The sequence below is a fragment of the Idiotropiscis lumnitzeri genome, chromosome 2 (assembly GCF_059441095.1).
Source record: "Idiotropiscis lumnitzeri isolate Australia: NSW breed Sydney's pygmy pipehorse chromosome 2, RoL_Ilum_1.0, whole genome shotgun sequence".
Taxonomy (NCBI): Eukaryota; Metazoa; Chordata; class Actinopteri; order Syngnathiformes; family Syngnathidae; genus Idiotropiscis; species Idiotropiscis lumnitzeri.
This window is the reverse complement of record NC_142392.1, coordinates 31,456,140-31,483,907: the sequence shown is the minus strand read 5'-3', so window position 1 is coordinate 31,483,907 and position 27,768 is coordinate 31,456,140. Positions and strand designations below refer to the sequence as shown.

The window sequence follows — 27,768 nt, the reverse complement described above, 5'->3', positions numbered from 1 at the left end:
TATTGTTAAAAATATACATAACAACATTAAGTTTTTGGGGGAAATCGTTCACGGTTATTGCCGTTTTATTTTTAAATATTGCCTTTTACTTGCAGGTCTGCTTAACATTTGTTTATGCCAAATGAAATCAGTGCAGAAAATAAATGCCAAAGAATAACCATTAGTGGGGGGTCAACTCCGTGTTTTTTTCCCAGTTTAAAATTTGAACTGATTATTTAACATTTTACTTATTCAGGTTTTTAAATGTTGTTAAAGAAATTAAGTTTGTCACGTCATCATGTTTCAAAACTATGCTGACAGATGTAGTGTACTTTTATATCCACTGTTGGAGTTGAGCCACCGAGAAAATGAGAAACATTTTGTAAATGAATCTTAAATGCCAAAGTTACTCCAATGCGTGATCGTTTTTTGTACTCAAGAAGAATAGGGTCAAATAAAGACTCAACAACAACTGAATAGAGTTCCAATATTTAGTTTCTTCAATTTCTGGCGTTCAGGAAATAGTACAAATACAGATATCTGGGCGGCTTTGTCTTAATCTGACGAGAAACTGTACTCAAGACGAGTACTATCGAAAAATAGCGCGCTGATCTCAGCCCAGCCTCACATTTTATGGGAGGCTTTTTATGTCAAGGGTCATGTAGGTTGAATCGGTCGTCCTTTCTCCTTCCCCCGGCCCGGTCCACGTTCCAGGTCCAAGGCTGACCTTCTCAGGCAGTCTCTCCGTCTCTCCTGCTCACATTCCCCTGTAATCTCGTCAGTGTACAGATTGTGTGGTGTATGTTTTCCCAGATCAGATTATATTTTTGGGTCTTCTTGATTAGAAATTAGAAATTAGAAATCCCTTTATTGTCATTGTACTCAAGTGTGCAACGAGATTAGAGATAGCATCCCTGTGACGTCCTCCCCCAACTTGATATGTTTGTATCTTCTATGGCCTATGTGGAGAATGTGTTTTATTGTATTTGTCCATGAAGTGCTATCTGGGGTGTCATCAGTTTGACCTGAGCAGACTGAATCTGTTTGTTCTGAATGAGAGTGTGGGTCATGAAAATACTATGTGTTAGGGCTGGGCGATAAACCGAAAATTTACCGTTACCGAAATTTATTAGAATGACCGACATCATTTTGCCCATGTCGGTAAATTCGGTGTCTAAAAAAGAAAAAGAAAAAGAAGTCTTTTCTGTCTGCGGCGATGCTCATGCCCTTTAAGACGGCTACAGCGCGTGTAGTCACGTGACTCCTCCCTTCTGAACAAGAATGTAAACAAGACGCGTTCGTAGCTGGCGATTCAAATCCTGAAGCGGCTGACAACGGCTGCGGACGAAGTAACGTTAGTTGAAATTGTTCCTGTCGCGGTTGTCCCGAAAATAAAGTGGACATCTGTCATTTGGAAATGTTTTGGGTTCCATGAAGACGATGTTTAAGCAAAAAAACATGAACTACAAAGTGCATCGTAAGCAACAGAAACAGCCCGTCCAACCTTTTCTTTTTCACCACCCACAACACAACCATGCTGTTGACTTGGAGCTTGTGCTAAAAGTTCAAAGTGAGGAGCAAGGTTGGACAAGTAACAACAGCCCATAACGGAGGCGACACCATACGAGAGAACGTCTCAGAGGTGGACGCGATAGCCGAGCACATAGCTAAAGATAGAGCTCCTCTAGTTACAGTGGAGCGGACAGGATTTAAACGCCTCATGAACGTAGCCGACAAGAGGTACGAAAATATTTGCCGCAAACAGCACTTCCGATATGGACAACATCGGGACGGGAGCGGAGACATGTCAAGCATTTTGCATCCACATCCGACTTGTGGTCGAGTCGCAACATGGATCCCGGTCAAGCTGGAAGTCACTGACCTGCTCTTTGGCTTACTATGGGCTTAAAAAGGGAGAACGTCACAACCCCCTTTTCCAACTACAAGCCGAGGAACATTTAGTTCCTGGTAATAAAGTTCCTGTGGCCCAGGTGGTTTGCATCTCCCCCGCAACTCAAAGTACTTGATAATTTATGCAAATGGCAATTATGATGTATCAGAGGGAGGTCTTGTGTTACTTTGTTACTCATTACTGACACCCTTTGGCTGTTATGCATCATTGCAGGTACAAAATAATTCAGTGAACTCTTAAAATATTATGGTGTGTCTAATTTTAATACATATTGGATAACTTTAAAATATACAGTCATTATTCAAATATGTCAACATGAAAGTCAGAGTGAAAGCGTTGTTGCTTAATTTATGTGTAAGAACTTTTACTCTTCAAACGTAATTTTGTTTTAAAATTTATTTAGAAACAGAAATTTTATAAAAATAAAAGGGTAATGTCGGAACTTACTCGCAGGATAAATGTCATTTTGGGTAAAAAAACCCCCAAACGTAAATCATACAATAAATAGGGACTCTGATTCCAGGGCCCCTTTAATTCTTTTAGGGATCCAGATTATAATGGAAGCAAAAAGTACCCACGATGAAACTATCTCTAAATGCAAAATGAAATACTTGAAAACATATTTCACTTGAACGATTCCTATTTTATTGATGTCATTATGTTGCGATGGCCCCCAGTGGTCTGCATCAATATGTTCGGGTCCCACAACAGGTGTTCCATCAGACGCACACAATAGCCTGTGTGTGCTAACTTCAGCTCGCTTCCAGAAACGTCTGTGACTATGTCAGGAATGTAATCGGCATTAGCCGCAACGTGCTTCCTTTTTAAATGCTCGTTTATCACTGTTGTGCTGCTAAAAGGAGGTTTACATCGTCGGACGTAATTTTGTGAAATGCCCCCATGGTCCGGTCCAAGTTGGGGTCGCACGCATTGCTCCGTGTGCAGCGGGCACAAGTCAAGGTAGCATGGTAGAAACAATATAAGACAAAGTCGCCGCATGAGCTTTGACTTGACCAAACCAAATTTGTCTTTTTGTGTCCTGCAGACGTCTGTGAAAACGATCTCTGTTCTGTGAAAGAGGAGCCAGACTGGACTCACATCAAAAAGGAGGAGGAGGAGGAGATTAACAAGTCACCACTGAACTTTGTCCCGATAAAGACTGAAGATGAAAACAAGGATGACAGTGAGGACAACAGAGGGGCGGAGCCTACAAGCAGCAGCTCAAGTCATCACGTGACAACAGAAGGTGATGAAGACCACTGGGGGCCATCACAAGCACATAATGAGGACACATTATCACGCTCTCCTGATGATGATGATGATGGGCAAGCCAAAGGTGAAAGGGCATGTCACACTGACTCATTAACTTCAAAGTTGTCTTTAAAACCGCACACAAAAACACACAGTGGAGAAAAAACATTTTCTTGCTCGGTTTGTGGCAAAAGCTTCCTGCATAAGTCAACGTTCACAATTCACACAAGAACACACAGTGGAGAGGAGCCTTTTTCATGCTCAGTTTGTGGCAAGCGTTTCTCTCAAAAGTCGCATTTAACCAGCCACACAAGAACACACAGTGGAGAAAAACCATTTTCCTGCTCAATTTGTGGAAAATGCTTCTCTCAAAAGTCACATTTAACAGAACACACAAGAACACACAGTGGAGAAAAACCTTTTTCCTGCTCAATTTGTGGAAAATGCTTCTCTCATAAGAAGAGTTTAACAGAACACACAAGAACGCACAGTGGAGAAAAACCTTTTTCCTGCTCAGTTTGTGGCAAAAGTTTCTTTCATAAGGCAAGTTTCACAAAACACACAACAGCACACAGTGGTGAAAAACCTTTTTCCTGCTCAGTTTGTGGCAAGAGTTTCTCTCAAAAGTCAAATTTAACAAAACATAGAAGAACACACACTGGAGAAAAACCTTTTTCCTGCTCAGTTTGTGGAAGATACTTCTCAACAAAGTCAAATTTACAAATCCACACAAGAACACACAGTGGAGAAAAAACATTTTCTTGCTCGGTTTGTGGCAAAAGCTTCCTGCATAAGTCAACGTTCACAATTCACACAAGAACACACAGTGGAGAGGAGCCTTTTTCATGCTCAGTTTGTGGCAAGCGTTTCTCTCAAAAGTCGCATTTAACCAGCCACACAAGAACACACAGTGGAGAAAAACCATTTTCCTGCTCAATTTGTGGAAAATGCTTCTCTCAAAAGTCACATTTAACAGAACACACAAGAACACACAGTGGAGAAAAACCTTTTTCCTGCTCAATTTGTGGAAAATGCTTCTCTCATAAGAAGAGTTTAACAGAACACACAAGAACGCACAGTGGAGAAAAACCTTTTTCCTGCTCAGTTTGTGGCAAAAGTTTCTTTCATAAGGCAAGTTTCACAAAACACACAACAGCACACAGTGGTGAAAAACCTTTTTCCTGCTCAGTTTGTGGCAAGAGTTTCTCTCAAAAGTCAAATTTAACAAAACATGGAAGAACACACACTGGAGAAAAACCTTTTTCCTGCTCAGTTTGTGGAAGATACTTCTCAACAAAGTCAAATTTACAAATCCACACAAGAACACACAGTGGTGAAAAACCTTTTTCCTGCTCAGTTTGTGGCAAGAGTTTCTCTCGAAGGTCTCATTTACGAAGCCACACAAGAACACACAGTGGAGACAAGCCATTCATTTGCAGCGTTTGTGCTAAAGAATTCTTCACTAAACATGGTGCGGAGAGTCACAATTGTGCTGGTGAGAAAAGCAGCGATCCTTGAAGCTTAAAAAAAATACAACAAAAAACTGAAGGAACTGACTCTTTGTGGTAAGATGTAAATGTGATTTTGAATGAAATATGATAAATTAAATTTTGCAAAGCCCTTTTATTGACACAAAGCCAATGTGATCAGTGCCAGAAGAACCATTGTGTCTGAGTGACGATGATTTGTTTTGGTGTTTACATCAAACATGTAAATAAAATAAATTGCCATTGCCTGGAACAACATTTTTTAACATTATGTTTTTCAGTTGTCTTTTTAATCGTACCTAATGGAAAAGGTGTGAGAAGAAACGGTGCTGATGATATCGGTGCCTTCCACAATTATAAATAAAATCACTTGTTCCACTTGCTCAACTGGCCTTCATTACGCCGTGAAAAGGTGAAAAATAGAACAAGAAGTTGAACGATAAAAAGAACAAGAAAGAGAAACGCAAGCAGTCTCAGTTTCTCTCAAAGGTTTTGGAATGTCAGGAGTTGGCAACTTGATGGCGACTGGAGTCAGCGCTGGTTTTCTCGCTGTGTTTGGCTGGCTCGTATATGTATGGTCCATTGAACAAAACTCAAACTCTTCAAATATCCCCTCACATACATTCAATATTTCGCTTTCTGAATAAATTTTTGACTGGCAAAATACACTTTCTAGGTTGAGCTCTATCAATCGTTTGGGGTTTGTTGCGAAGCAGAATCTCACTTCGGAAAAAAACTATCATTTTGTCAAATATACCAATTTTTTTTTTTCATGCTGTATTATATTTTTTATACATTGGATTATTTATATATTGAAATAGGAAAATATTAAAATTTTAAATTGGAAACCACATACAGACTTAATTCAATTAATAATAAATATAGAAACATTTCATAAATATTGAACTAATTGAGAAGAGTCCTGATCTTGAAATAAATATTGAATTATAAAAAAATACTTAAAAAATTAATTCAATAACCCGACCCGGGATGAGCGGCAGAAAATGGCTGGATGGATGGAATAATTTAAATTGCATCCAAATTCAAAAGAACAAATATGTTAAGAAATATTCAAGTGTGAAATAAAAAGGTTTAAATTGTTGAGAATTTTACATACTAAAATAATTGAATAAATATTGTAGTATTACATAAGCAAGCTTAAATACACATTGAAATATATATTTTTTAAAAAGTAGTGTATTTTTAAATGGCCTAATATAGATATAGGAAGTAATTCTCTTTATGAATCTATGAAGGGACTGGAGCTCACAGAAGTGACAAGTCTTGGTTCTGAAGTTCCGATGTAACCAGATACTGCCCTGAGAGAAAATAGGCCTGAGCATTGTTTATGGTGGGGGCAATTCTCTCGCCAGGTCAGTGACCTTCCAGGGTATGAGAGTAATTTAAGGTGGTCACGAGTAGACTGGTCGTATCAACGGGGAGACGCATCTGCTCTCCCTTTGGGGGACTTTTGGAGGGAAATCCCGAAGACTAGCGGGATGGGAATGCATATGCAACAAGGGAAAATTAGATATTCATGTCCGATTTGGGCATTCCCTGTAAGAAGGGAATGTCTGAGAGGGGGCTCGCACGTTTTTGGGGAGACTTCTTTTGACATCAGCATGTGACGAGAATAAAATCTTTTTCGAACCAGTTCTTTTCCATCACCAATCCAGCCTTGCTCGGCTGCCTCTCCGGAAGGCAGCAAGGACCCACACTTCAAAGGCAAAATATACTACATATTGAAAGAAAAATAATACTCAAATATTGAAATAAGTAGAATTGAATGAATAAACAACAAAGAAATAAATACCTCCTGGAAAATATCATTATTTTCAACATTTGTCAAAATTTTTCTTTCTTGCACATTCTTAATCGTATTTTTTTATTTTTTTTTACATTTACTTTTGAAGTTACTTCAGTGCATTTTACACCTGTGCCTTCAGTGAAGTCCTACTTTGTCCTACTTGAATAAATCTCCATCAAAATACCATCATTTATGACACCACGGCTGGACAAATAATATCCAGAAACACACTTACGCACCACTGAATAAGTGTTGGACGATATAGCTTCTCTTGAAAGGTCCGACTTGAAAATGTCCTTGCAAATGTATCTGCAATTAAATCCACGCTTATCCCTCCTTCGGCCATTGTGGTTTAAAAAAAGCAAGAATATATTTTAGATTTTCGAACGGCCGCCAATTACAACTTTTGGGTGTGTTGATTCAGCATAGCGCCGCCCCCTCACGAGTGAGTATCCAATCACAAAACGCGTTCATCACCCTCAGCATAAGGCCAGCGAAAAGGCTCACTGTAACCAACTCGTGATCTATTTGGCTATCGCAACCGTCGAACAAATATGAAAGCTCATTGACTTTGACAGAAGAGATGCTCGCACAATTGCATCTTAAGGCCTCGGAATGAATAATGCGCGCTCCCCGTATTGTGAAACCTGCCTGGCAACACGAGCGAGCAGAATTCCGATTGGATTCAAAACCCTCACCTAAAAATACAACGCTCAGCTATAATATGACATCAATGCGACGATTATGATATTTTTTTTTTATTGATTATGTTTGGCCAGCAGAGAAGGCATTGAAGGCCCAACACTGAGTTACTTAATAGCCTAAATTAAACTTTACTTTCATCAATAGAGTTAAAGTTATGCTTTATTGTAGGCGTTATGTAATTAATAGTGAAGGATTGTATTACGATTGCTGGCATTATTTTAAACACTTACGGGACAAAAGGTCAGGTTCATATTTACTGAATATGTTCAACATTGATTGAACAAAAAGCATTTATCAAATGAAAGTAGAAGTGCAGTGCATCGATAAGATTGACTGGGATTGTAGTCATGGTGTTTACTGATGCATTCATATGCTAAATTGATATGACTTAGTTTAAATGTAAGACCTCAAACTTGCACACATAGAATTTTATGACCCACACTCTCATTCAGAACAAACAGATTCAGTCTGCTCAGCTCAAACTGATGACAAACCAAATCGCACTTCATGGACAAATACGACAAAACACATTCTCCACATAGGCCATAGAAGATACAAACATATCAAGTTGGGCCGGGGAGGACGTCACAGGGACGCGATCAAGAACACCCCAAAAACTTAATCTGATCTGGGAAAAGATACACCACACAATCTGCACACTGACGAGATTACAGGGGAAGGAGAGACGGAGAGACTGCCGCCTGCCTGAGAAGGTCAGCCTTGGACGTGGAACGTGGACGTTGGAGGGAGCAAGGACGACCGATTCAACCTACATGACCCTTGACATAGAAAACCTAGAAAATCTGAGGCTGGGCTGAGATCAGCGCGACATTTTTCGATTGTGCTCGTCCGAGTACAGTTTCTCGTCAGATTACGAAAAAGCCGCCCAGATACTATTTCCTCAACTCCAGATATCGAAGAAACTAAAATATCGGAACTCTAATCAGCTGTTGTTGAGTCTTTATTTGACCCTTTTCTTCTTGAGTCCAAAAAACGAACACGCATTGGAGTAAGTTTGGCTTTTCAGGTTCATTTACGAAATATTTCTCGTTTTCTCGGTGGCTCAAACGCCAACATTTTTGGTGACCCCGACGTGATTTTCTCAAAAAGGGAGTCCTTGCGGCTTGTTCTTCACACTCTTCAATATTCCAGGCCTGGACAATCAGAACAAAGGTTGGGGAGAGCCTGTTTATTCAAAGTCTCCTGATTTGTTATATTGTAGAGTAGAAAGACGTGGCCGATTATTAGACCGTTAAATTTTGTCAGTGGTTCTGGATATATTGTTTCTGGACTTCAGGAATGCTTTGTATAGAATGTAGATTGCGCATGGATTACTAGTAATATTGGAAGCGTACGCAGGTGAAATAAGTAGGGGGCTACTGTTGTCGGCCGGCAACAGAAATTAGCACCCGGAGTCAAAAAGGGGGACTCCTGCTCTGGCAGTCGAAGAAGGGGATGCACAGCTGACTAGCAGAACGTGTGCACGGCGATCCCAATAAAGTGACGCTCAGTATAGTTAGTATAGTATAGTATATAAGTGGCCTGAGGCTGGGAAAGATTGGATCTTTCGGACCGCCATTATTTGTCGCTGCAGAGGCATACACGGTGGAGGGAAGTGCACAGCTGACGAGCTGATGGTCGCACTGCAACCTCAAAAAAGAGTGCGCAGTCACGGTAAAAGAGCGGGCAGTCACGGTATACGTGGTTGACCGAGGCGTGGAGCGTTCCGGTTGCTGGAATATAGAATAGATTTTAAGGTGTTCCGATATTGTTGACAGTTTCTTGATTTCAGGGTGTTCCAATGTGGTTCACTTGCTCTGTTGTGTGTTTGTGCTGTTGTCTGAATGTTAATTGTGACATGTATTTGTTGTGCAATTGTCTATACGTTGTGTGTGTCCCGTGGCAATTTGTGGCCCTTGCTGTGCTGCGTTCTACTGGGTTGTTGTGTCCCATGTTTATAATTCCCGGGTCTATGTCTTATGATGCTCAATTGGTTTAATGTTAGGGTGTGTAGGAGAAAGTAGAGTGTTAATGTCTGGTGAGTGATGATAAAAAGGAGAGAGTGGGGTTTGCGTCCCACACTCACAACAAAACATGCTTAAAGTAACGTGTGGTGCATACAATATATCGTGTGAAAGTTCAAGCGATCGTGTGAGTGAATGCAACCCTGAAGCAGAACAGAACACTTTGTAGACCGGGGCGGGACGCCGACGGCGGTCAGCGATCCGCCGATTGCGCTCGGCGGTGCAGGACAGGGCCGCCCTGGCCTCCCTCCAGACGCAATGCGCCCGCTTAAGATGGAACTGGATGGACGGAACCTCCACCACCCCCTCCTGGGATGGAAACAGCGGAGGCTGGTAGCCATAGGCGGTCATGAAGGGGGAGCGCTCCGTGGCAGACGAGACCAGCGTGTTGTGCGCATACTCCACCCATGGCAGATGGTCGGCCCACAAGGATGGCCGATCGAGACACATCCACCGCAGAGCAGCTTCCAGGTCCTGATTTGTCCTTTCAGACTGTCCATTGGACTAAGGGTGTTACCCGAATGACAGGCTTGACGTAGCCCCCAGGGACCGGCAGAATCGCTTCCACACCCGGGACACGAATTGTGGGCCTCGGTCGGACACCAAATCCGTCGGGATTCCGTGAAGCCTAAAAACATGAAGCACAAGCAGGTTGGCCGTCTCTAGGGCAGACGGAAGCTTGGGCAAGGCGACGAAGTGAGCAGACTTGGAGAAGCGATCCACAATGGTGAGTATGACGGAGTTGCCCCGAGAGGCAGGCAGACCCGTGACAAAGTCCAGGGCTATGTGTGACCAAGGTCGTGGAGGTATTGGCAAGGGGTGCAGAAGCCCCGCTGGAGGCTGATGCGATGCTTTACTCGATGCACAGATGAGCCCGAGGGTACGACGAACCCCGGGATGGCATGCCACCTGGGAGGATTGGCCCCACTTTAGTACTTCTGTGCGAAGTTGGGCCGGCACAAATAACCGGCCCACTGGGCACCCGGGCGGGTTGTTGGCATCGTCCTGTGCCCCTTGGATTTGTTGCTCTATCTCCCACTGCAAGGATCCCACCAAGCAATGGTCTGGCACCACGCTGTCAGGTCCCGGCCTTTCCTCCACTGGATCATGGATGCGTGACAGGGCGTCCGGCTTGGTGTTTTTGGACCCAGGGAGATATGTTAAGGTGTAATTGTATCGGCTGAGGAGCAAGGACCAACGTGCTAGGCGAGGATTAAGTCTTTTTACAGTCCGGATGTATGAGAGATTCTTATGGTCAGTGTACACGGTGAACGGTTCTATGGAGCCTTCTAGCCAGTGTCTCCATTCTTGAAGCGCGAGGACCACTGCCAACAGTTCCCGATTCTCCACATTGTAGTGGCCTCACTGAGCCGGCGGGATAAGAAGGCGCAGGGATGGAGTCTCTGGTCGACTGGAGAACGCTGAGATAGCACCGCCCCCACTCCTGAGTCAGAAGCGTCCACCTCTACAACAAAAGGAAACTCAGGGTTAGGGTGACGCAATATAGGCGGGTTGGTGAAGGCTCGTTTGAGGCCACGGAACGCGGTTTCAGCCCTTTGATCCCAGATAAAGATTGTCTTGACGGATGTGAGACGAGTGAGGGGTAATGCTTGGTGACTGTAATTCTAAATAAAGCGGCGGTAAAAATTTGCAAAACCCAGGAAACGCTGCAGCTGTTTAGGGTTAGTGGGTGTCGGCCAATCTACCACAGCGCGGGTCTTGGCCGGATCGGCCTAATTCTTGTGTAACTCACACTTCTCCACCTTGACGTACAACTTGTTTTCAAGTAAACGTTGCAAGATGGCCCGGACGTGTCGTTGGTGTTCTCCACGGAATTCAAGAAGATTAAAATGTCATCAAGAGAAACAAAACAACAGACGTTCAACATATCTCTTAAGACGTCATGATTAGGCTCTGAAAAACTGCGGGGGCATTGGTCAATCCGAAAGGCATTACCAAATATTCAAAATGCCTAAAGGACGTCTTGAAGACTGTCTTCCATTTATCCCCCTCGCGTATTCTCACCAAATGGTAAGCACTTTGTAAATCTAATTTGGAAAACACTGTTGCTGATTGCAACGGAGCAAAAGCAGAGTCCAGCACCGCAAGTGGATAGCGATTTTTAACCGCGATGTGATATCGTTCAGACTCTTGTAGTCCACACAAGGGCGTAATGTCTTATCCTTCTTTTCTACAAAGAAAAATCCATATCCCACCGGGGATTTTGAAGGCTGAATCAATCCCACCGCAAGGGAGTTGGTGATATATTCTTTCATTGCTGTTTGCTCGGGCTGGGATACTTATACAGGCGAGCAGAAGGAAGGGTCGAGTTCGGAAGGAGCTCGACGGCGCAATCATATGGAAGGTGCGGGGGTTAGGATTGAGTCCTATCTTTGCTGAAAACGGAGCGGAGGTCATGATAAACTTCAGGAACATTATCTAAGCAAATAATTTCAAGTGGCGTGGCACGGGTACTTAGTCCTTCTTCCACTGAGCGTAAACAATGGGCATAACAATAAGGGCTCCAATTTTCAAAAGACAGCCTACCCCAATCTATTACCGGTTTGTGAGACCTCAACCAGGGTAACCCAAGAACAATCGGGGCTGCTCTGGAGGGCATGACAAAAAAAGGACCATTTCTCTACGTGGTTACTTGATAATTTTAAGGTTAACGGTTGCGTTACCCGTTTAATATCCGCCAGGAGTCGCCCGTCGAGATCGCAAACTCTCTCGGGTTTTCCGAATTCTCTGACCGAGCAACCTAATTTAGCGACCAACCCGGGGTCAATGAAACAATCATCCGCTCCCGAATCAACGAGGGCACGAATGTGGATACTAGTACTTAGTCCAATAATTTCCCCGTCCATCTCAAGTCTTTTAGTGTCCCCAGGTCGTATGTCCATTTGTCCTCTGACCTCGAGGCTTGAGTTCTCTTCCCCGGAGTCGGGGTGCTCGAGGTGGCGGATAGCCGACTTACAGAATTATCCTTGCTTCTGTGGTGGTGCCCGGCGTGAGGGTCGTGTCGGACATGAAGACACCCGGTGGCCCAGTAAGCCGCAGTAGAATCAAGACCCCGACCTGAGCCATCGCTGTCGTTCCACCTCATCCAGGCGACCTCCTACCAGCTGCATAGGTTCATCAGAGGGAAGAGGCACTAGGACCCGGGGGTGCGCTGAAGCTGCTCTGCTCCTCTCTCTCGGGTTCTCTCTCTCAGATTCTCTCTCTCAGGCGTTTGTCCAGACGAATCGCCAGGCTGATGAGCTCCTCCAGTGATGCCGTAACCTCGCGGACGGCGAGCTCATCCTTTAAAGCCGAGTTTATTCCTCGGCGGAACACAGTTCGTAAGGCACAGTCATCAAAACCACTTTCCGCCGTGCAAATGCGTAAAGAAATGGAATAGTCGGCCACCGATCAGCTGCCCTGAGTGCAATCTAACAGTTCACCTCCAGCCTCCTTTCCCTCAACTGTGTGATGGAATGCCCGCTGAAACTCAGCCAGGAAAGCAGGGAAAGAAGACCGGAGGTCTGGTCGGGCATTGCTCACAGCCATGGCCCAAGCACTAGCTTGGCCAGTCAAGAGACTCATCATAAATGCTACCTTGGTGCTGTCATGAACATTCGTGAGGGGCTCTTGATCGAAATTTAACCTACATTAATGAATAAACTCCCCACAAAGGCCAGGTTCCCCCCCATAATGGGAGGGGTGAGGTAAATTTGGCTCGCGACTGTGGTAGCCGGGCGGGAGAGCTCCGGTCGCAAAGGCAATCGGGTCAGAACCCGAGACAGTGCGTGACAGCAGGCTACCTATGCGGGCATCGAAATTCTCAAAACGGTGGGCCAGCTGGCCAACTGCGTTGCGGGGGTCCGCAAGCTCAGTCTCCTGCTGTCCCACCAATCGTCCTTGGCTGGCCAGAGCCTTGTAAATCTTCTCTGTGTCCGCAGAGTCCATGGTCGGAATATTTTGTTATGGTATTTTCCATCACAGCTGGAAAATAGGATCAGGACTCTTCAAGCGCAGACACAGAGAGATTAATTTTAACAAAGATATTTATTTTTACAAAAACAGGAACACTATATATATATAAAATCATACGCAATACCGACAAAGTGCAACTAAAGACGCGAGTGGAAAAACTGACACCAGGGAAATAGCGACGGGAACGAAAAAGGTAGTGATGGGTCCAGCGACACCGAGGCGTCGATGCGCGCGCCGAGCTTCCAGGGCAAACCCCGTGTCGGTGCGCGTACTGCTTTGAGAAAGTCACGTGACCACTACCAGAATCGTGTCGACACCGCGGTCGCGCGCCAAACTGTGTTCATAAGGAAGCGCATCTGTCAACAGGATGGACGCTCAAAACAAGCATCGAGTTATTGGCGCATTACTTTGCGTTAAATATCCGCAAGATGGAAGACGTCACTGTTGATGCGCACTCAGAGGTGCAGCGCTATATGTCAGCAGGACACGTTGCACGTACGGAAGACCCGCTCTTATACTTGGAAGTCCATGCAGGCAACGTTCCCTCACCTATTTATATTAGCCACACAGGCGTTGTGCACACCGGCCTCTTCAGTGCCTTGTGAGAGGATCTTCTCAAAGGCGGGGGAAATTGTCTCAAAAAAAGAAATAGACTGAATAACAAAACGCTGGAGAAACTAATTTTTTGGAATAAAAATCTTTAATTACAATGAGTCCATTGTCATTCACAACACTTTTACTTGGGCATTCAGACAGATGTTCTCTTAATTTATCAACTGCGTCTCGAATATCAAAGATTTCTTTTATGAAATTGCGTGTATGTAAAAATAATGTGAAAGAAAATGCCTAATCAGAATCAAAAATCCCTTTGTCATTGTACTCAAGTGTGCAACGAGATTCGAGAGCTCCTCTCTCCAGTGCAATACAACAATAATTCAGTTAAATATATAAATTAGATAAATAAGAGAATAATTAGTGCGATGGAACGTAATAAGAAATAGGATATATAAAAACACATCACGTCGCTAATCAATGGAATTGGATAAAATTAGTTTGACAGATCAGTGTCAGATGACCCTGTCAAATATTTCCTGCAAGTCCACCAGGTGTCAGTATTCAGCAACACAGTGTCAACACAGTGTCAATACATTGTGTCACTGTGTCGAAACGATACAGGATGCCTCATCTACCCATCACTAGTATCTATAATTATCGTCGCCAGAAGACGAGAACGAAAAGCGCTGGTGGAGAGAACTCACACCAGGAAAATCAAAACGAGGAACAGAAAAAGCTTGCAACCCAAGAAAACCGAAAACGACGGAGTCCTTCCACAAAAGGGTAAGGTTAGATCCAATGCACGAAGCGAGAACAGAAAGCGAGCCGAAACGTAGCTGAAACATAGAACACATCAAAAACTTACAAAGACCATACACGGGGAAACTTGGGCAAAGACTGTAGCGAAGGCACATGGGCACGAGCAAATTCGGTCAATAATCCGACGCGAGTGTGTCCGCGTCGATGGCTTAAATAGTCCGTGACTCATTAACTTCATTGGTCGCAGCTGTGTGGCTCGTGAACGCTTCTCGCTCGCGGCCGAGTCCCAAAGAAGCGCGCCGTCGGGCACGCCCACTCAGCTGCAACAAATACACATGGATCGTGACAATGACACATCGGCTGGACAAATAATATCCAGAAACACACTTACGCACCACTGAGTGAGTGTTGGACGATATAGCTTATCTTGAAAGGTCCGACTTGAAAATGTCCTTGCAAGTGTATCTGCAATTAAATCCACACTTTTCCCTCCTTCGGCTAATGTGGTTTAAAAAAAGCAAGAATATATTTTAGATTTTCGAACGGTCGCCAATTACGACTTTTGGGTGTGTTCATTCGGCATAGCGCCGCCCCCTCACGAGTGAGTATCCAATCACAAAACGCGTTCATCACCCTCAGCATAAGGTCAGCGAGAAGGCTCACTGTAACCAACTCGTGATCTGATTGGTTTTCGCAACTGTCTAACAAATATGAAAGCTCATTGACTTTGACAGAAGAGATGCCCGCACTGTAAATTATGGCAACGAGGCTCTTGTCTTATAACGCGTTTTAATGGCGTTACCACTCACCACAACTCCCCACTTGCATGAACAATCTCGCGAGACCCCCTGCGAGACAATTGTGACACTCAGTTACCGTAAAGGTGCAACACCGTCGCAAATACAAATTTAGTACCATTACATGACATCTCCCCTCTTTTGTGTTATTTTCAATAACATCAAGCAAGCATTAATTTCTCCAACTGGGCTGCAACATGCAAAAAAAAAATAAAGATGCCTCTCAGAAATCAAGTTAACCTGAAATATGCAACAATCAAACAAATCCCAACAGCATGAGCAATTTTTCATTTTCATTTTTTCCATTTTTATTACCCCCCCCCCCCCCAAAGACCATGAGTCTCAGTCTCACAGGTCAAGCCTGTCGACTGGTTTTCACACTCGTCCAGAACGGGTCAACACCCGAGTAGGTGGGGAAGTCGAGGATGTCGACTCGCTCCGGCATACAGAAACGTTGTCGTCAATGCCGGTGTTGACAGGGTGGACGTCCGTCAGCTTGTAGTCTTCGGACGCTGCTGGGACTGACTGGGGAACTGGCCCAGGTTTGAGGTGACGGCGGTTCCGCCTCAGTTCTGCTCCTTGTGGCGTCCGGATGATGAAGGACCTAGGTGTTGTACTCTCGCATGAAACCGCAGCTGGCAAACACCATGACTTCTCGTGATCCAATTTGGAAAACACTTGGTCACCTGGATGTAAAGAAGGCAAAGTTCTGGCTCCATGGCGACGGTTGAAGTAGTGAGTCTGTTTAGCCTTTTCCTTCTTATCTGTCTCCTCCACATCTGTCCTGCTGGGCCACTTAGGTTTGTTAATGTTAATAAAGTTTTTTTTCACAAAAACAAATATTTTTAAATATTTATCATCTCATCAATATTTGGACAACAGAGTACTGAGTTTAGAGATGCTTACGATAATCGTTCTCAAAATTGTATTTCTTATCAATTTAGCTTCGTTAAGGGATATTTTATTGACAATCTAATATCAATATACAAAGACAGAAAAAATTGGTGGTGGGGGGGGGCACGAATCTTTTTCTTCTTAGTAGGGGCGGGCGTGAAATAATTGAGAGGCATTGCTAGTATATGCAGACATTATATTCATGCAGCCCGAGTGAACCACAGCATTGTTGCAAGTTCGGTAGGAGAAACGTAAACGTCCCACTGCTGGAGCAGCAGCGGCTTCTCGGGGCAAAGGCGGAAGTGACGTAGGAGCTGACTCGCCAATGAGGCGTTAATTTAGTTATTTTGTTAATTTTTTCATCGACCGAATTAAAATATTATAAAAAATATATATTAAAACAGAACAACCAGGGGTAAAACAAACACAAAGGCAAATAAATATATTTGAAAAATACGTGTTTAGATCATGACGTCATTAGGAAGCGCGCATCTTCGACCTCGTCCACATCCACCGACCCGTCCACACCGAAATAAAAACAACCACCGCTATTTTTTTCTGATTTAGTGTGGAACCGACTGTAATTTTCACACAGGATGTCCAGTGCTACTCTAAAGGACTACGACATAATTCATTCAGTCTTTGTGTCCCGACAACCTCATCTTCGCGCGTTGATGCTTTTCGGTGTAGTCAGCTTAGCTTGTTAGCTAGCTAGCCGCTAACGAAAAGAGGCACACGACTCATCGCCAAGCAGAGATCAAGTACGGATTTTTTGGAATTATCATTTGAAAATGTGTGAAAGAACGACACCCAAGTACAAAGAGGAACTTTGTGTAATAAAAGAAGAGAACGATCAACATCTTCCACTGCTGGACGAAGTTTGCAACCAGCCTCGTGTTGTGCTACACAAAGCAGGTTTGTACACGTCTTACTCTCATTTGCTTTGTAAAGAACGACTTTCTATCGTTAAAAATATGCATCACAACATTAAGTTGTTTGGGGAAATGCGTTCAAGGTTATTGCCGTTTTATTTTTTAATATTGCCTTTTAATTGTTGGTTTGCTGAACATTTGTTTATGCCAAATGAAATCAGTGCAGAAAATAAATGCCAAAGAATAACCAATATTGGGGGGTGAACTCCATGTTTTTCCCAGTATAAAATTTGAATTCATTATTTTACATTTTCAATTTTCTGGTTTTTATATCTTGTTCAAGCAATGACTTAGGGAAGGAATTCTGCCTGACTCTAAAAACTGTGCACACTGCGGTGAAAACATCAATGGCGGTTGATCAATTTTAGTGGATAAAACACAAAATATTGAGTTTTTCTTTTAAAAAATGAAGTGCGTATCTGTCTTTTTTATTTATGAACCTTGTACTGGCTTGGTCGGGTGAGAGTCAATGAACCTCCGGTGGATCTGCACTGTTTTGTGCACGTGTGCATAGTTTCACCTCATCCAAACATTTAAAATACATTTAATGCATCCATCCAGGGTTGCACGGATCTCATCGGTGAACAAGCGCTTGCTGCAAGGAATGCATCTGCATCTTTGGCTTACTATTGGCTTAAAAAGGGAGAACGTCACAACCCCCTTTTCTACCAACAAGCACAGGAACATTTAGTTCCTGGTAATAAAGTTCCTGTGGCCCAGGTGGTTTGCATCTCGACTGCAACTCATAGTTCTTGATAATTTATGCAAAAGACAATGATGACGTAACAGTGGGAGGTCTTGTGTTCCTTTGTTACTCATTACTGACACCCTATGGCTGTTATACATCATTGCGGTTACAAAATAATTCAGTGAACTCATAATATTTTTGTGTATCTTCGTCGAATTTGAATACATATTGGATAACTTTAAAATATACGGTCATTATTCAAATATGTTAACATGAAAGTCAGAGTGAAAGTGTTGTTGCTTAATGCTTATGTGTAAGAACTTTTACTCTTCAAACGTAATTTTGTTTTAAAATTTATTTAGAAACAGAAATTTTATCAAAATAAAAAGGGTAATGTCGGAACGTACGAGCAGGATAAATGTCATTTTGGGTAAAAAAAAACCCAAACGTAAATAATACAATAAATAGCGACTTTGATTCCAGGGCTCGTTTAATTCTTTTAGATATCCAGGTTATCATGAAAGCAAAAAGTACCCACGATGAAACTATCTCTAAATGCAAAATGAAATACTTGAAAACATATTTCACTTGAACGATTCCTTTTTTTCGATGTCATTATGTTGCAATGGCCCCCAGTGGCCCCCATTAATAATTTTGGGTCCCACAACAGGTGTTCCGTCAGGCGCACACGATAGCCTGTGTGTGCTAACTTCAGCTCGCTTCCAGAAACGTCTGTGACTATGTCAGGAATGAAATCGGGCATCAGCCGCAACGTGCTTCCTTTTTAAATGCTCGTTTATCACAGCTGTGCTGCGAGGAAAGGGAGGTTTACATCGTAGGACGTAATTTTGTGAAATACCCCCATGGTCCGGTCCAAATCGGGGTCGCACGCATTGCTCCGTGTGCGGCAGGCACAAGTCAAGGTAGCACGGTAGAAACAATATAAGACAAAGTCGCCGCCTGAGCTTTGACTTGACCAAACCAAATTTGTCTTTTTGTGTCCTGCAGACGTCAGACAAAATGATCTCTGTTCTGTGAAAGTGGAGCCAGACTTGACTCACATCAAAAAGGAGGTGGAGGAGGAGATCATCAAGTCACCAGTGAACGTTGTCCCAATAAAGACTGAAGATGAAAACAAGGATGTGAGTGAGGACAACAGAGGGGCGGAGCCTACAAGCAGCAGCTCAAGACATCACGTGACAACAGAAGGTGATGAAGACCACTGGGGGCCATCACAAGCACATAATGAGGACACATTATCAGACGCTCATGACAATGATGATGATACTAATGATGATGATGATGATGATGGGCAAGCCAATGGTGAAAGGGCATGTCACACTGACTCATTCACTTCAAAGCTGTCTTTAAAAGGGCACAGAAAAACACACAGTGGTGAAAAACCTTTTTCTTGTTCAGTTTGTGGGAAATGCTTCTCTCGAAGGTTTGATTTAACAAGCCACGCAAGAACACACAGTGGAGAAAAACCTTTTTCCTGCTCAGTTTGTGGCAAGAGTTTCTCTCAAAAGTCACATTTAACAAACCACACAAAGACACACTGGAGAAAAACCTTTTTCTTGCTCAGTTTGTGGTAAAAGATTCTCTGAAAAGTCCCATTTGCGAAACCACACAAGAATGCACAATAGAGAAAAACCTTTTTCCTGCTCAGTTTGTGGCAAAAGCTATTCTGTAAAGTCGATTTTAACATGTCACACAAAAACACACAGTGGTGAAAAACCTTTTTCTTGCTCAGTTTGTGGCAAGAGTTTCTCTCGAAAGTCGCATTTAACAAGCCACACAAGAACACACATTGGAGAAGACCCTATTTCCTGCTCAGTTTGTGGCAAGAGTTTCTCTCGGAAGTCTCATTTAATAATTCACATAAGAACACACAGTGGTGAAAAACCTTTTTCTTGCTCAGTTTGTGGTAAATGTTTCTCTCAAAAATCTCATTTTATAATTCACGCAAGAACACACAGTGGAGAAAAACCTTTTTCTTGCTCAGTTTGTGGTAAAAGATTCTCTGAAAAGTCCCATTTGCGAAACCACACAAGAATGCACAATAGAGAAAAACCTTTTTCCTGCTCAGTTTGTGGCAAAAGCTATTCTGTAAAGTCGATTTTAACATGTCACACAAAAACACACAGTGGTGAAAAACCTTTTTCTTGCTCAGTTTGTGGCAAGAGTTTCTCTCGAAAGTCGCATTTAACAAGCCACACAAGAACACATATTGGAGAAGACCCTATTTCCTGCTCAGTTTGTGGCAAGAGTTTCTCTCGGAAGTCTCATTTAATAATTCACATAAGAACACACAGTGGTGAAAAACCTTTTTCTTGCTCAGTTTGTGGTAAATGTTTCTCTCAAAAATCTCATTTTATAATTCACGCAAGAACACACAGTGGAGAAAAACCTTTTTCTTGCTCAGTTTGTGGTAAAAGATTATCTGAAAAGTCCCATTTGCGAAACCACACAAGAATGCACAATAGAGAAAAACCTTTTTCCTGCTCAGTTTGTGGCAAAAGCTATTCTGTAAAGTCGATTTTAAAATGTCACACAAAAACACACAGTGGTGAAAAACCTTTTTCTTGCTCAGTTTGTGGCAAGAGTTTCTCTCGAAAGTCGCATTTAACAAGCCACGCAAGAACACACAGTGGAGAAAAACCTTTTTCCTGCTCCGCTTGTGGAAAATGCTTCTCTCAAAAGGCACGGTTAACAGAACATACAAGAACACACAGTGGTGAAAACCCTTTTTCCTGCTCAGTTTGTGGCAAAAGATTTTCTGTAAAGTCAATTTTAACATGTCACACAGAAACACACACTGGAGAAAAATTTTCTTGCTCAGTTTGTGGCATGAGTTTTGTTGAAAAGTCAAATTTAAAAAGGCACACAAGAACACACAGTGGAGAAAAACCTTTTTCCTGCTCAGTTTGTGGCAAGAGTTTCTCTCGAAAGTCACATTTACGAAGCCACACAAGAACACACAGTGGAGACAAGCCATTCAGTTGCAGCGTTTGTGCTAAAAAATTCTTCACTAAACAGAGTGCTGAGAGACACGATTGTGATGGCGAGAATAGCAGCGATTCTTGAAGCTTAAAAAAAAAAGAAAACCAAAAACTGAAGGAACTGACTCTTTGTGGTAAGATGTAAATGTGATTTTGAATGAAATATGATAAATTGAATTTTGCAAAGCTTTTTTATTGACACTAAGCCAATGTGATCTGTGCCAGAAGAAGCAATGTGTCTGAATGCAGCGGACCCAGCCAGACAACGGTGAAGCGTACCGATGTTCCACAAAGATTTTTATTCCTTTTGTGGCCTTGATTCCATTGCGGAAACACCGTAAGAGCTACCGTGTAAAACAAACAAAAAATAAACAAATGAGAGCTCTTAACAGCATGCAATCCAAGACATGAAACCCTTGTACATGGGTAAATCACGGCAAACGAAATAAACAAAACAATTAAATACCTTATCCTAGGGCATGGCAATAAACCGAAAATTTACCGTTACCAAAATCATTTTGCCCATGTTGGTAAATTCGGTGTTTAAAAAAAAAAAAAAAAAAGCCTTTTCTGTCCGCGGCAATGTTCATGCCCCTTTAAGACATATACAGCGCCTCTGGTCACGTGACTCCACCCGCCTGATCGAGAAAGAAAACAGACGTCGCTGTCGTAGCTGGCGATTCACATCCAGAAGCTTTTTCACCACCCACATCACAACCATGCTGTGCTGAAAGTTCTAAGTGAGAAGCAAGGTTCGACAAGTGACAACAGCCCATTAACGGAGGCGACACCATACGAGAGAACGTCTCAGAGGTGGACGCGATAGCCTAGCATATAGCTAAAGATAAAGCTCCTCTAGTTACAGTGGAGCGCACAGGATTTAAATGCTCCATGAAAGCCATATTTCCCAATATGGACTATATCGGGCCGGGAGCTAAGACATGTCAAGCATTTTGCATCCTCATCCGACTTGTGGTCGGGTCGCAACATGGATCCCTGATTGAGCCTGACTGTGCATTACGTAGATGACAAGTGACGACTGCACACCGCATTTTTTTTTTGTTTGGCATTATTTACATTATGACAGCATCTTGGCGCAATCTATTTGCAGAAAAAGATTTTGCAAGAGGTACCTTTTTTCTTTGTGACATTGTTGAATGTTTATACAAATGATTTTTGTACTGATATTTTTCATTGAAAGTAATGTGTACCAGTTGGTCAATAAAAAAAACGGTCAATATGCATTTCCTGCATTTATTTTGATTTTAGTCCACGGGGGGAATTTATCGTGCATTTATCGTTATCGAGGTAAAATTGCTCAATTTCTTGCAATATGGATTTGAGGTCATATCGCCCAGCCATACCTTGTCCCCATTCCAGCCAGGTGCTTGCAGCCTTAAAAAGATTTCGTGAGTCAAATCCTTGATCAGCAATGCCAAAACGGTGAAGCTTTTCCTCTCCTTTTCCTTTCCTTTCCTTTCACCGTTTCCTCTGGAAACGCCCCCTTAAAAAGCGTAATGCGATGATTTGTTAATCTATACTTCCTGAACGTAGCGGAAGCGCAGCAAATCAAAAGCATATAGCATCCAAATCATAACTTCACAAACAAATTAACATTGTGAGTTCGTTACACTGAGTGATGATGATTTTGTTTTTGTTTTTATATCAAACATTATCAATGAGATTAATTGCCTTTGCCTGGAACAACATTTAACGTTATGCTTTTCAGTTGTCTTTTTAATCGTACCTAATGGAAAAGGTGTGAGAAGAAACGGTGCTTATGAAATCGGTGCCTTCCACTATCAATAAAATCACTTGTTCAACTTGCTCAACTGGCCTTCATTACGCCGTGAAAAGGTGAAAAACAGATCTAGAAGTTGAACGATAAAAAGAACCAGACCGAGAAACGCAAATCGTCTCAGTTTCTCTCAAAGGTTTTGGTATGTCAGGAGTTGGCAACTTGATGGCGACTGGAGTCAGCGCTGGTTTTCTCGCTGTGTTTGGCTGGCTCGTATATGTATGGTCCATTGAACAAAACTCAAACTCTTCAAATGTCCCCTCACATACATTTAATATTTCGCTTTCTGAATAAATTTCTGACTGGCTAAATACACTTTCTAGATTGAGCTCTATCAAGCGTTTGGGGTTTGTTGCTAAGCAGAATCGTACTTCGGAAAAAACGTATAATTTTGTCAAATATACCAAATATTTTTGTTCATTCCATATTATATTTTTTATACTTTGGATTGCTTATATAATGAAATCGGGAAATATTAAAATGTAAAATTAGCAACGACATACAGACTTAATGCAATTAATAAGAAATATAGAAATAAATAAATATTGAACTCATTGAGAAGAGTCCTAATCTTGAAATAAATATTGAAAAATAAAAAATACTTATATATTAAATGAATTCAATTACCCGACCCCCCGGATGAGCGGCAGAAAATGGCTGGATGGATGGAATAATTTAAATTGTATCCAAATTCAAATGAACAAATATGTTAAGAAATATTCAAGACTGAAATAAAAAGTTTGAAATTAATATTTGTCAGGATCGCAGTCGGCGAGGAGGGGGAGGACCCAAAATGCGAGGAAGCAGGGAAAGGTGTGACTTAAAGGGAATTTATTAACGGTATAAAAACAATGACAAACAACGTGGCAGGGTGCAAAAATAACAAGGTAATCTGTGTACTATTTCCTGAACTCCAGAAATTGAAGAAATTAAATATCGGAACTCTAATCAGTTGTTGAGTCTTCATTTGACCCTTTTTTTCTTGAGTACAAAAAACGAACATGCATTGGCGTAAGTTTGGCTTTTAAAGGTGGATTTACTAACTACTTCTCATTTCCACGTTGACACAACAACAATACTAAAGCTGTTGCTTTATGTTATTCATATAGAATTTTTGTTTAAAATCCCCCTGGCTCTTCTTTTTGTCTGTTCTATATTATGTACGTATTAATAACTGTTTGTTAATGTTAATAAAGTTTTTTACAAAAAACGTATTCGTAAATATTTATCATGTCAGTGATGGTGGCGTGGTACACTCGCCTGAGTTGTGTGCAGGCAGCGTGGGTTCAGTTCCCACTCAGTGACGGTGTCTATGTCTGCCCTGTGACTGGCTGGCGACCAGTTCAGGGTGTAGTGCGCCTTTCGCCCGGAGTCAGCTGGAATTGGCTCCAGCACCCTCCCGCGACCCTGTTCAGAATAAGCGGTGAGGATAATGAAATGACGTGACAAATATTTGTCATCTCATCAATATTTGCACATCAGAGTACTGAGTTTCGAGATCCTCACTATAATAGTTCTCAAAATTATATTTCTTATCAATTTAGCTTAGTTTAGGGATATTTTATTGACAATCTAACATCAATATACACAGACAGAAAAATTGGTGGTGGGGGGCGCGAATCTTCTTTCTTCTTGGTAGGGGCGGGTGTGAAATAATTGAGAAGCACTGCTCGTGTATGCAGACATTATATCCATACAATCTTGCAGCCCGAGTGAACCACAGCATTGTTGTAAATTCGGTAGGAGTAACGTAAACGTCCCACTGCTGGAGCAGCGGCGGCTTCTCGGGACAAAGGCGGAAGTGACGTAGAAGATGACTCGCCAATGTGGCGTTAATTTAGTTATTTTGTTAGATTTTTTTATCAACCGAATTAAAATATTACATAGAATATATACTAAAATAGAACAGCCAGGGGTAAAAACAAACACAGAGGCAAAGAAATATATTTGAAAAATACGTGTTTAGATCATAACGTCATAAGCAAGCGCGCAGCTTCCGAAGGACCTCGACCACATCCACCGACCCGTCCACACCGGAACAAAAACACCCACCGCTAAATTCTTCTGATTTAGTGTGGAACTGACTGTAATTTTCACACAGAATGTCCAGTGCTACTCTAAAGGACTACGACATAATTCATTAAGTCTTTATGTCCCGAAAACCTCATCTTCGCGCGTTGATGCTTTTCGGCGTAGTTAGCTTAGCTTGTTAGCTTAGCTGCTTGTTAGCTAGCTAGCTGCTAACGAAAAGAGGCACATGACTCATCGCCAAGCAGAGATCAAGTGCGGATTTGTTGAGATTGACGTTTGAAAATGTGTGAAAGAACGACACCCAAGTACAAAGAGGAACTTTGTGGAATAAAAGAAGAGAACGAGCAACATCTTCAACTGCTGGGCGAAGTTAGCAAGCAGCCTCGTGTTGTGCTACACAAAGCAGGTTTGTACACGTCTTACTCTCATTTGCTTTGTAAAGAACGACTTTCTTTCATTAGAAATATGCATCACAACATTAAGTTTTTGGGGGAAATCGTTCAAGGTTATTGCCGTTTTATTTTGGAATATTGCCTTTTACTTGCCAGTTTGCTGAACATTTGTTTTTGCCAAATGAAATCAGTGCAGAAAATGGATGCCAAAGAATAACCAATCGTGGGGGGTAAACTCCGTGTTTTTTTCCTCGTTTAAAATTTGAACACATCATTTAACATTTCACATTTTCCAGTTTTTATATGTTGTTAAAGAAATTAACTTTGTCATGTCATCATGTTTCAAAAATATGCTTACAGGTTAATAAAAGGTCACAAAAACATGGACCTCTTAAACAGGAAAACGTGAGTTCAGTGGTAACAGAGTTGTGTCTATGCTGGCAGTTGAGCAAGAAGCCACAAAAAAACAGATAAACGTCTTGAGCCGTGTTTGACAGGAAACCGTTTAGCTCGCATTTAACAGAATTGTGACCCAAACATGTCTTGTAAGCTGAAACCGTTCGAACAACAGGAAGAGTGTGGACGGGTGTGATGAAGTCAAAGTGTTCATGTTTTTCCATTCTTTATGAGTTGGCATCTACAAATTTCTTTGCTGTGCTTCAAGAAAAGGCCGCACAGGAGCGGGAACGCTTTTCTCTTTGCCGGACTGCTCCTCGCAAGTGACAAAGATAATCTTGGCTGGGTGATTCATTTATGAAGGCTTGTCTCGTTTTTGACAATAACTTCTCTGACATATCTTGTTCAAGCAATTCCTTATGGAATGATTCGACCTGACTCTAAAAACTGTGCACACTGCGGCAATAAGATCAATGGAGGTTGATCAATGTTTGTGAATAAAACACAAATTATTACGTTTTAAAAAAAATCAAGTACGTATTGGTCTTATTTATTGAAGAACTTTGTTCTGTCTTGGTCGGTCGGATGAGAGTCAATGAACCTCCGGTGGATCTGCACTGTTTTGTCTTCATGTGCGTAGTTTCACCCCAGCCAAACATTTAAAATACATTTAATGCATCCATCCAGGGTTACTCGGATCTCATCAGTGAACAAGCGCATGCTGCAAGGAATGCATCTGCATCTTTGGCTTACTATGGGCTTAAAAAGGGAGAACGTCACAACCCCCTTCTCTACCAACAAGCCCAGGAACATTTAGTTCTATCTCTAAATGCAAAAAGACATACTTGTAAACATATTTCACTTGAAGGATTTCTATTCTATCAATGACATAATGTTGCGATGGCCCCCAGTGGTCTGCATCAATATGTTACGCAATAGCCTGTGTGTGCTAACTTCAGCTCGCTTCCAGAAACGTCTGTGACTATGTCCGGAATGAAATCGGGCATCAGCCGCAACGTGCTTCCTTTTTAAATGCTCGTTTATCACTGTTGTGCTGCTAAAAGGAGGTTTACATCGTAGGACGTAATTTTGTGAAATGCCCCCATGGTCCGGTCCAAATCGGGGTCGCACGCATTGCTCCGTATGCGGCAGGCACAAGCCAAGGTAGCACGGTAGAAAGAATATAAGACAAAGTCGACACACAAGGTTTGACTTGACCAAACCAAATGTGTTTGTCTTTTTGTGTCCTGCAGACGTCAGTGAAAACGATCTCCGTTCTGTGAAAGAGGAGCCAGACTTGACTCACATCAAAAAGGAGGAGGAGGAGGAGGAGATCAACAAGTCACCAGTGAACGTTGTCCCTATAAAGACTGAAGATGAAAACAAGGATGAGAGTGAGGACAACAGAGGGGCGGAGCCTACAAGCAGCAGTTCAAGTCATCACGTGACAACAGAAGGTGACTGCGACCACTGGGCGCCATCACAAGCACATAATGAGGACACATTATCACACGCTCATGACGATGATGATGATGATGATGGGCAAGCCAAACGTGAAAGGGCATGTCACACTGACAGATGGATATGTTCTCACTGTGGGAAATCATTAACTTCAAAATTCTCTTTAAAACTGCACATAAGAACACATAGTGGAGAAAAACCTTTTTCCTGCTCAGTTTGTGGCATGAGTTGCTCTCAAAAGTCGCATTTAACAAGCCACATAAGAACACACACTGGAGAAAAACCTTTAACTTGCTCATTTTGTGGCAAGTGTTTCTCTCAAAAGCCAAGTTTAACAAGACACACAAGAACAAACAGTGGTGAAAAACTTTTTTCCTGCTCAGTTTGTGGCAAAAGCTTTTCTGTAAAGTCAAGTTTAACAAGGCACACAAGAACACACACTGGAGAAAACCCTTTTTCCTGCTCAGTTTGTGGCATGAGTCTCTCTCATAAGGCGCGTTTAACAGAACACACACTGGAGAAAAACCCTTTTCCTGCTCAGTTTGCGGAAAAAGTTTCTCTCGAAAGTCTACTTTAGTAAGGCACTCCAGAACACACAGTGGTGAAAAACCTTTTGCTTGCTCGGTTTGTGGCAAAAGCTTCTTTTTTAAGTCAAATTTAACAAGTCACGCAAGAACACACAGTGGTGAAAAACCTTTTTCCTGCTCAGTTTGTGGCAGAAGCTTCTTTGAAAAGTCAACTTTAACAAAACATAGAAGAACACACAGTGGTGAAAAACCTTTTTCCTGCTCAGTTTGTGGCAAAAGCTTCTTTTTTAAGTCAAATTTAACAAGTCACGCAAGAACACACACTGGAGAAAACCCTTTTTCCTGCTCAGTTTGTGGCAAGAGTTTCTCTCTAAAGGCAAATTTAACAAGCCACAC

General features: G+C 42.2%; 2 protein-coding genes across 2 annotated transcripts; both read left to right on the top strand.

The window, feature by feature from the left end:
• The first annotated feature begins 1,830 nt into the window (after positions 1 to 1,830).
• On the top strand, positions 1,831 to 4,791 carry LOC148342308 (uncharacterized). The gene is made up of 2 exons (XM_088285920.1): positions 1,831 to 1,852; positions 3,057 to 4,791. The coding sequence occupies exons 1-2, from the start codon at positions 1,831 to 1,833 to the stop codon at positions 4,658 to 4,660; spliced, it is 1,626 nt and encodes a 541-aa protein (XP_088142046.1). The 3' UTR covers positions 4,661 to 4,791.
• A 14,434-nt stretch (positions 4,792 to 19,225) lies between these two features.
• LOC148342307 (uncharacterized) lies at positions 19,226 to 22,489 on the top strand. Its single transcript, XM_088288636.1, has 2 exons — positions 19,226 to 20,546; positions 20,634 to 22,489. The coding sequence occupies exons 1-2, from the start codon at positions 19,401 to 19,403 to the stop codon at positions 20,850 to 20,852; spliced, it is 1,365 nt and encodes a 454-aa protein (XP_088144762.1). The 5' UTR covers positions 19,226 to 19,400; the 3' UTR covers positions 20,853 to 22,489.
• Positions 22,490 to 27,768: the final 5,279 nt, after the last annotated feature.

Excerpts from the sequence above, each read along its gene's own strand:
- LOC148342307 (XM_088288636.1), top strand. The coding sequence starts at position 19,401 with ATGCACAATAGAGAAAAACCTTTTTCCTGCTCAGTTTGTGGCAAAAGC. Across the intron at positions 20,547-20,633 it reads TTTGTGGCAAAAGATTTTCT|TCAAATTTAAAAAGGCACAC; the intron begins GTAAAGTCAATT and ends TTTGTTGAAAAG.
- LOC148342308 (XM_088285920.1), top strand. The coding sequence starts at position 1,831 with ATGGATCCCGGTCAAGCTGGAA. Across the intron at positions 1,853-3,056 it reads GGATCCCGGTCAAGCTGGAA|ATGAAAACAAGGATGACAGT; the intron begins GTCACTGACCTG and ends TAAAGACTGAAG.